Source organism: Struthio camelus, chromosome 8, assembly GCF_040807025.1.
Source record: "Struthio camelus isolate bStrCam1 chromosome 8, bStrCam1.hap1, whole genome shotgun sequence".
Classification (NCBI taxonomy): Eukaryota; Metazoa; Chordata; class Aves; order Struthioniformes; family Struthionidae; genus Struthio; species Struthio camelus.
The window spans coordinates 6,436,953-6,446,780 of NC_090949.1; the positions used below are offsets into that span (position 1 = coordinate 6,436,953).

Genomic DNA, 9,828 nt, shown 5'->3' on the forward strand with positions numbered 1-9,828 from the left:
CAAGGATCCCTTCTGTAATGCCTGAGCAGTCACGTTTTCCCAGGGCACAGCACATGGAAACTGGCTTGAAGAGGCATATGCTCCTGCCCAAGCAGTCCAGCCCATTGTGCCTTGGTTCTGTTTTACCACCCTGCTGTAAGATCTTCTGTTCTTTAGAAAATACCCACTTGCAGTCAAGGGTGCAGAAGGAAAACCCCAACAGTCCAAGCGTAAGGACAGAGCCCCAGGAAACCAGTGCCTCTAATATGTTCCCCCCCACCCCGGGGGGGGGCAGCCTCTCGGTGCCTCCTTTATCCCAGCGTCAAGCTTTCTGCACCTTAATTCCCTTGCAGCTTATGTTGTGAGAGATGGGAGGGGAGTTGGGGGATTTAGGGCTTTTAAATATATAGAGGTTAGTCTGTTCTCCCAGCTGACGTGATGAGGAAGGATGGATCAGACCACGCGGGTCAGGCTCTGTGGTGTCAGAGGTGTGTCTGGCCAGGTGAAAGGAGAAAGGAAGAGGAGACACCCCTCCTCCCTGGACCCCCTGCTCACACGCATGCCCTTGCTCCTTGTGCTTCATGTTTTTTTCCTTTCCAAAGCAAGCAGAAACTTCTTGTATGTACAATCCACTTTATATTATAGGCCTGGGTTGCCTTCCCTCCCGCCTCTGGCCCACGTGCTGCTGGTGGGCTGTAGACCAGCCTTCTTGCTCCTCTATGGCACTGTAGCAACCATTTCTGGGACAGCTCTTAGAGCATGGGTGAGTCCTTCTTGTCTTTCAGGCTTTCTGGGAGGTTTGCGTTGTCTGTGAGGAGGCTGCTTACTCCTGAGGGACTGCGGGTGGCTGAAGAGACTAGGTTCATGGGATCCAAAGGCAAGGGCAAGATGAAGGCAGCAGGTTTCTCTGCAGCAAAAGAGTGCAGTGCATGGAGGTAACGGAGCTGAGCAGCAGCAGGGGCACTAGACAGGATCTCAGCTGCCATCCGCAGGGACTCGGAAGCAGCCTTTTCCCCCTCAGCAGCAATCACCTACCAAGAAGGGGAACAAAGAGGGCGTCAGTGAGGCTGGGGAATAAGGGAACGTGGACTGTTTATTACAGAGAGAGGTTGTCCCTGTGATCTCACTGAGGCTGGTGCAAATGCAACATCCCTGCTCTCTGAAGATCATAGCATGTGCTAGACAAAGGTTTGGGAACTCATGTTCAGCTTGTTTTTACTGAAGCTACAGACAGTTCAGGTGCTATTAGGCCCCCATCAGGGCTGACAGTTGGACGGACTCATGCTGTAAAAGCATAGGAAAGGACAGCCCCCCCCTCCCTCCCCCCCCCCACAGGCTGGGCTTGTGGGATGGTTGCTGGACACAGGCTGTTGAGCAGCACGGTGTGAGTGATGGAGGCCAGCCTGGAATCAGCAAGGTGAAGGGGTACACAGGCCCTGCTGTAGCCTCCTGCCTGGGCCCCTTGAGGAGAGGGAAGCCCTAAGAAGGAGAGAGCTCCACAAGCATTGTGGGCCGGAGGTAACCGCAGACTTGTGTGTGTCTTTCTTTCCTACCTATAGGCTAGATGCCAGATGTGGGCTTCCCAGGCAGACTCCTCTGGGCTGGATCAGCCTCCTATTGCAGCTCCCCTTACAGCTTTTGGGCAGGAATGAAAGGAGACAGGTATGCCCAGAGCTATACCCTAGTGTGCCATATTCTAGGGACCTCAACTGGAGATAGGAGAGGAAAGAGGGAGGTTTTGCAAGGAGATGGGAGGTCTTCAACATTGACATACCCGCACTTTGGCCTGCCTCTGAGCCTCTGCTTCCACAGCCAGGGACTGCCGGACTTCAGCAGGCAGCTGTACATTGTTGCTGTGGAAGTAAGAGAGAAGAATTAGCTGGGCTCCATGCTCCCTTGGCAGGACTGGACAGTTGATCTGACTGTCCAGTCAGACTGCTTGGAATAACCTCATCAGTCAGTCTCTACGAAGCTGTTGGCAAACGTCCTTTGCTCTGAACTCCCTGGCTGTCCCTTTTCTTGCTTTAGCCTTCTACTTCCATTCCCATCCTTCTTTTCTAGCCTGCTTTTCTAACGAAACCAGGTGTTCATGATCACCAGATAGCAAAAAGATTTCTCCTATTTGCATCTTTGAGGCTTGAAGCCTATGGTCACCCTTTATCAGACATCAGGGAATCCACTGGGAGATCGCTCTTAAGACACAGCCACAAGAATTTCCTTCTGTTCATACAGTTGCTTATTCACTGCTTAGACCTAGATTCACTTGGCTCCCTCTTCTGTGGCCCTCTACATGATGAGCAAGGCCCACCCTTCTCCATGGGCTTCTGAGCATTGAACCCGTCCCAACCCCAGTACTGGGACCCAGGGCATTTGATCGAGAATGAGACACAGAGGGTTTGGTGCCTGGTGTGACTCCCAGGCCACCAGAAGTGGGTGCAGCTTTGCCAGGAATAATAGTGAAATGGCGATGAATTCCCAGCTAAGGATCCTGCCCTGGCTGTCAGTATACAAGCAAGCGCTGTCTTTGCATGTGCAGGTTTTACTCTAAGCAAAGACTGACGGGGCAAGGAAAAGCCTTTTGGGAGGGGGCCAGAGGAAAAGCAGGAAGAGGAGCAGACAGCAATGACCATGGCAGGAAAGGTACTTGCAAAGAGCCAGGGAGGCCTCCTCTACTGGCACTTCCTACCTACATTTCTGTTCTCTCCACTTTGATCCCCCAGCAGCCTGTGACAGCATCCAAGGCCACCTGCAAAGAGGAGGATTTTCTGAGCGTCAGGAGAACACCAGCCCTTGCCCAGGCCCCTCACAGGGAGTCAGACAGTGCAGGGACGTTAATTCAAGGCAGTTAACAGCAGGACTTTAGGGCAGATTTGCTAGTTTGAATGTGCTATTTTATGAGGCCCCTCAGAACTGAAATTAGTGCCCTCACTTCCCTTTTGATTCGTGTTTCTCCCATAGGTTTTACACAATTTAACCTATCCATATTGGTTTGAGCGTGGAAGCAATCCTGTTTCATAGGTAACTTAACTGAGTTCCTAACTGGCCTCATACGTTTAGGTGTTATGGTCCCACAGAACTGCTGTTGGAGATCCCTTATATGCAGGGTTTATGGCAACTTGCTCAGACTGCAGAAGACATTTCCTGTGAGAATCTCCTTTCTGGGGTAAGCGCCGAAGCTGGGGTGTTGCAAAGCACTCATGAAGCTAGTTTAAGATGTTCCTTCATCCCCTTCACACCATACTGTTTACTACTCCCTATGGCGGCCTTTGGTGGCTATACTGTAGAGTCTTCCCCTACAGTGATCCGAGTTTAAAATAACCCTCCCATTTTTCTGTGAAGAGACATGTGTTGTTATTGCACCCTTTTACAAACCAGTATATGTGATTTTGGGGGGGTTGATCACCCTTTAAGCCTCGTTGTGGAGCCTCAATTCACCCCCTGGCCTGCCCACTCCCTCCCTTGTGGAAGCACCTTTATCTCCTGGCTGATACTCTTCCTCTCCAATAGGAGTTCGGAGAAGGCTCGGTGTGCCAGGAGGCGCTTCGTGGTGGTCTGCACCAGCAGCTGAATGGCACTGGAGATGCTGGTCAGGGTGGTGAGGAGAAGAGAGGCATTCTCCAGCCGGTAGTAGCAGACAGCATCTATCTCCAAGGTAACCATGTCTTTAGTCACCACCTAAGCAGAAGACATCAGGGGAGATGGAGCTGGTTCTGACAACTCTAAGGTGGCTCTGAGAAGCAGGTGATTCAGGGAACGAGGAAGACTGGCTGGATGGTTAAGGCTTTGTACTCCCAGCTCCTTGAGGAGCTGGTTCTCAGCTCTGCCACTGATTGACCTGGGGCAAACTATTTAACCTCTGGATCTCAATTCCCTGAGCAGCATCTTTGTGGCTGTCTCCTCAGTTTGGCTTCTGAGCTGTGGGACCCTGTGCAGGTCACCATCCTAGGCCGTGTTTCCCTGCCTATTGCTGTCTGGTCCATTCCTGTTCTGAGCACACAGGCTGTGTCTTTCAGGTTGTGCATAGAGCCTTGTTCAGTGTCGCTGAGTAGTCTCCAGAAAGATCTGCTGTATACTGCAGGGGTGAGCCTAAACATGCTACCAGATTAAGATAGTGCTGCTGCAATGCAGCAGCACAGGCAATAGGTCCCAGAAGAAGAGGAGATATTACATGTTTGTCCTGTGTAACCGTGGCTAGGGAGGCAGATTCCTTGGTTAGCAGGGAGGGTTCAGCCCTTTCTCCTTCCCAGGCTTGCACAAGAGCAGCAGCTCCCCCACTGAGGGACATCCTCGTAAGATCTTACAGTCTGTGCTCCTGGCCTCTCTGCATGGACCCTTCAGTGCAGCGGGTAACAAGCTAGTCCTGTATCTTTGGCCCAACCACTTTCCTTTTGCTATATGGTATCATTGAAGCATTTCAAATTGAACAGGACTAAAACCAGTGGTTTTACAATAAAAGAAAAACACTATGGGTGGTATATTTTTGGCCTTCCATTTTCCGAGACATTAGGGTTACTCTGAGATGTTTTTTTCAAGCTTTTCTATGCAACCATGAAGGCTGGAAATGTAAGACTAGGGAGATAGGGACTTCTTCATACATTCACAGGAATCCTGGAGCTGGGGCTTTGCCAAGAAGGCCTGGTTTACAGTGAGACCCTGAGAACTGGCAGTGCTGAACAGTATCTTATGGCCAACGAATTGGTGCTTTGTGACCTGGAACCAGAATCATTGTCTTAATAATTGTCTTAACAACAGGGCTAAGTCAGGGCTGACCTCAGGCATGACATGACCAGTCACAGAGAGGTGTAAAGATAAAGAGACCCAGCAGTGAACAGACAGGGTGGGGAGCCATACCTGGTGGAAGGGGATCTCTAGCGTTTTGAGGCGGAGGTCCACCTTGTGATACGTGTCCAGACAAGGAAGGAAGAAAAAAAGGCCTGTGGGAGGAAGAGAGAGAGGCCGCCGGTGATCATCAGAACCTCAGAAATTTCTTCTCTGGCTTTGGGGGCCAGGAGAGGGGTTGGCATGAAGAACTAGAAAGGAATAGCAATATATGGGCTCAAATTCTGAGACTGCTTCAGTATGGGAAAAAACATCAGAAGCTGATGGCCCTGTTATCTCCTGTCTGGCTGGGCCTGCTTGGAGAGGTAAAAAGCTACCAGTATGTGAGCTCTGGGAGGGCATGGAGAAGAGGAGGGACATAGCTGGGGGGGAGCTGAAGGAACATCTTACCAGGCCCTCTGGCTCTGCCAGGCAGGAGACGCCCAAGTCGGAAAACAATGGCTCTCTCATACTCCCGCACTACCTGCAGAGGAAAAAAAAGAGACTAGGCTAGAGGGGGAAGGCTAGGGCCAGAGGAAAGGGGCCTTACTCAGCTGTGTGCTGGAGGACCTCTGTTCTGGGAAAGCCCTGCAAAGGGAGGGCTTCAGCAGATGTGAACCGTTGGAGTCACCTGTCACTATGAGTCCCTTTACCCCAGCAGGGAACCTAGGCCAAAATTGCTGGCTGGCTTGTGTATGAGAGGCACAGGAACAGCAGCCCAGTGATGGCCTGAGGATGGGTGAGAGCAGCCCATGTTGGTGCTGCCCAGGGTTTCCCAGGATGAGGCCAGCACTCTGCTTCTTTATAGTTTGACCAAACTTGAACTCTCTGAGCTTAAATTTTCCATGTTGGTTATTTGCCTCCAAAGGAACTACATTTGCATGTCTGTGCATGTGTTCACATACATGTGTAAGATCTGAGCTACAGTAGTGACACTCTTGTTGAGAACAAGATGCACACTAAACTTCCTGAGGAATGGGCAACTCAGGTTGCCCAGAGAGGTGGTGGAGTCTCCTTCGCTGGAGATATTCAAAACCCGCCTGGACGCGATCCTGGGAAATATGCTCTAGAGGACCCTGCTTGAGCAGGGGGGGTTGGACTAGGTGATCTCCAGAGGTCCCTTCTAACCTCAACTATTCTGTGATTCTGTGATTCTGTGTAACTGAAACGTGCCTACTCTGAGCTATGCTATAAACCTCTAGGAGAATGGGAGGAAGGGGGAAAATCAATTATGAACTAGCAGATCGATGTCTTAGATGAAATTTCCTTCATTTACAGATCTCTTCTTATCTTAAAATGGTTTAAAAACCATGCAGTGCAAAATCTACTTATTCTGTGGCTGTAATGCAGCCATCTCCTTGTTAGGTAGGCAGAAGGTTATGTTTAAAAGTGAATAGAAATGTTACAGCCATTATTTATTTTAAAAAGGAGAAACCTAAGCCCCTTCTGCTGATGTGGCCGCAGGAGTATTATACAGGCAATGGCTGGACCCCTGTGCAATCCTACTGCTGCAGCAATGTATGATAAAGGATAAGGCAAAATTAACGACAAGTTGATGAAGTGCAAATAGGAAGGCCATAGACCAACAAAGCTGCATGACAGTGTCCCACACGTGCTGAATCGGTGGGTTACCCCGATGACTATTCTCACCTTCATGCAGAACCAGACAGAAATGGGGAAGGTCATTATGACGAACAGGAAAGACAAGATGGTCAGAAGCCATTCGCAGATGCCTAGACCTGGAGACTTTACACCTAGGGAGAAATCCAACATGACTGTGTTAGGCGGAGTCTGCTCCCAAGGAACTGACGCACTGACACCTGCCTGCATAAAACAGCCTCTGTAGTGTCCTTTCCCTGGGCCTGGTGCATGTGTGAACCTCTCTGGAGCTATGTTAAAGAGTAGCCCCTGCCCCCTATGGCTGAGCTTTGCCAGGACAGACTGATATATTTTGTCTCTACTTTGCTGGCAAAAATTGATCTTGGGTCTCCGTGCTTCAATATAATGCCTTTACTAGAGCCTTTTGTTTGAAGACCTGAGGCTGCCAAGTAGTATCAAAAGGCTCGGATGGGCAGCTTGTTGGCCGGGTTGGGATCCCCGAAGCTTATCCAAAAGATAAGCCAGTGATGAAGAGAAAGATCATAAATAAGAGGTAGTTTTCAACACACTCAGCCTGAGGCACCCTTCTCTATTAGGGTACCTCAGGACCTTCTGGAGTAGGATTTTAGTCGCTTTCCGGCTCCCTGACGCAGCAGACCCAAGCCAGTGCTGCCACTGAAATCTCCCTGTGCTCTGCAGCAGTCACATCTCCAACAGGCTGTAGAGTGATTGGGGTGGTGAGCCCCAGATGAATGTTACCTTCTTTCTCTCCCCAAAACGTGTGAGCTGTCTTGCTCTGGCTGCCCTTTGTGATGCTCCTGCCTGAGGGAAAATCTGCAGGTATGGCATGAAAATGGATAGATTACTTCTGAGAGTAGCTAGACCTAGAGGTGGACCATGTTTTCCAGCAGTGAAGTTAGCATCCCTCCCATTTTGGATCACTTTTAGCCCTTCTGTTCCTGCCCCTTTGCCTTTGGGAGTTCTCTGCAGAGCCACCAGGGGCTGAGTGGGGTTTGAGATACCAGGGTCCTGCCCCATCACTAATTGCTCCACAGCGCTGCTCAGCAGCTGGCATTCCTGTTATTGAGGCAGAAAGAGACAACCATAAAAAATTAGCTACCACAGAGACAGGAGCAAACTCGAACCTTTGTGTGACTCCAGGGCAGCAGAGCGGCTGATGCGGGAGAGGAAAAGTGATGCTGGCTCCTGTAACACACATCTGCCATGCCTGTGGTGATTTAGGGGCCAAGGAGGCCCAGCCATCTGCCAAAGGGCTTGTGACAGATCAAGTCAACAGCCAGCAAAGTGGAACCCTGTCCCCCAGAACCGGCCTTAACACTGTGCTAACTGACCGGCTTGGATGAGCAAGCCAAAGCCACAAAACCGATCTCGAGTAACGTCAGCTTTAAACGGAGGTAACTTTAGCCTGGCCTGGAGGCTTCCGCTTTCAGATGATTCTCAGACACTACGTGACCCTGCCTATCTCAGCCTCGGTTCCTCCTGCCAGGCGTCGACCTTCAGCATTCCAGCAATGCTCCATCCTATTGCGGCAGGCCAGGAGTCCGGCTAACACATGGCCTGGATAAGAGCTGCTCTCGAGGGATATCTGGAAGGGGAGCTCTGAGTGTAAGCCTCAAGCACTTCCCTACGGTGCAGTTCTTAGGGCTGTGGAGAAGCATTAAGGCTAACTCCTTCCACCTAAGGAAGGAGAAGCCGGAAGGAGATGAGAACAGACCACAGACAGAGCTGGGGAGCAGTAAGCTGAAGTATAAAGGGTGCTGGGGATGTTACTGCTTTTTGTAAAGTTTGTTGCTTTGCTAGAGAGCACTGATCTGCCTGTCCTGATTGCAGAAGCCAGCTGGGAGAGTTGGCATCGCCCAAGAAAAACTGCATGTCTGTGCAAGGTGGGTGTGAAGGCGCTCACCATGCAGACAGCAGAGTCATACTACTTGGACCCATGCTGCGTCCAAGAGCCCATACCTTTTCTGCCCCTTCCCTTCTATGAACCGTACCTTCCTCTTGCCGCTCGCTGTCCAGCAATGCCATCGCCTCCATTTCTTCATCAGATATCACATCATCCACATCCACCACTGTGGAGGTGTGCACCCTCCCATCTGTTCCTGCAGTGCTCTTGATCTCCTTTGCTTTCTCCTGCTTTATGTCTCCCCTTCCCTTGCTGGCTTCTCTGCCGCTCTCCCTCTTCTCTCGTTTGCTCTGCATAGCTTGGGACTCTCTGTTTCTCCTGTGAGAGTCCCTGGAGGAGCTCCGAGACCTCTTATCCATCTTCATCTGATTCTGTGAGCTGAGGAGCATGCAGCTGCCTGTGGCAGTAGGATGAATTTGTGCTTGAATTTATTGCTGCAGGCAGGAAAACTGGTCAGGGGAGGAGAGAAAGGGAGGTGTCAGATCTGGGAGGCCTGTTCCAAATTTATCATAGGCTTGTCACACATAGTGGACAGTAACGCAAGCAAGCTGTTTCCCAGCTGCTCTGCTCTCATTGCACACTGCTGGGGAGATGGGGAGGAAGGTTGGACTTGCACAGGGTCGACTCTAGGTGGATGTCCTTCGTGCATTTGCCTGGCTTTGGAAGAAAAACACAACCAAAAGCACTCAGATGATTTTTGGTAGATGGCTTCTGCAAAGCTTTTGAGAAGCAACCTGAAAATAACTGTCAGGCAGTTGGCTCAGAAGACCTCAAAGGGTGAGAATGACCCAGCACAATTAGCACCACGGTGAAAAACCTTCGCTGCCGCGACCGATTGCTAGCTCAGCAATGCCTGGAGAGGTTGCTGCTAAGAACGACGGGGTGAGCAGCACCTCACACTGGCTCTGTTCCCTACAAACTCTTTGGCTGGCACAGCAGAGGGATATCGGCAGCAAACTCCACAGCAGGAGAGCGGCAATGCAAACACAGATACTGGTTGCTGCTCAAGACAGTCCTTTCACATCGCTGCTGTGTCAAGCTCTGCAGGGGCTCCAGAAAGAGCTGTGTTTTCAGTTCTTTCGGGAAAAGGCTGCCGTGCCGCTCAGACTGTGGTGAGATCTGTGCAAACGGCTGCCAAAAAAAAAAAAAAAACACTTTTAAAGTGTTATAGATCACACCAAATCACAGACCATACTGAAGAAATCAGCACCTGACTAGAAGTCAGTCGCACTACAGCTGCTGGAAAATCCACCTCGAATAACCCTGTGCGTTAAAGGAATAAAGTCCAGGGAACGCTTCCACCTTTCACCTTGGCCTCTCTGTCCTCTCCTGTGGCATTTTTCTGGGACAGCTGTCACAGCGGTGGGTGAAGAGCTGGGATTAGGCTTCCTGGGGGAAGGACGTGGGTCCTGTCTTCCCCGGGGAGAGGGGTCAGGCAGAGGGGAGGTAACAGGCGTTTTGGCTTCAGGGAGGCGCAAACTGCCCGTGCCATGGGGGACTGCAGCTGA

General features: G+C 50.8%; 1 protein-coding gene across 1 annotated transcript; it reads right to left on the reverse strand.

The window, feature by feature from the left end:
- Nucleotides 1-601: 601 nt before the first annotated feature.
- NPHS2 (NPHS2 stomatin family member, podocin) lies at nucleotides 602-8,718 on the reverse strand. Its single transcript, XM_009672729.2, has 8 exons — nucleotides 8,409-8,718; nucleotides 6,448-6,551; nucleotides 5,209-5,281; nucleotides 4,831-4,913; nucleotides 3,451-3,654; nucleotides 2,670-2,725; nucleotides 1,754-1,832; nucleotides 602-1,010 (listed from the first exon to the last, which is right to left on the reverse strand). The coding sequence occupies exons 1-8, from the start codon at nucleotides 8,707-8,709 to the stop codon at nucleotides 732-734; spliced, it is 1,179 nt and encodes a 392-aa protein (XP_009671024.2). The 5' UTR covers nucleotides 8,710-8,718; the 3' UTR covers nucleotides 602-731.
- Nucleotides 8,719-9,828: the final 1,110 nt, after the last annotated feature.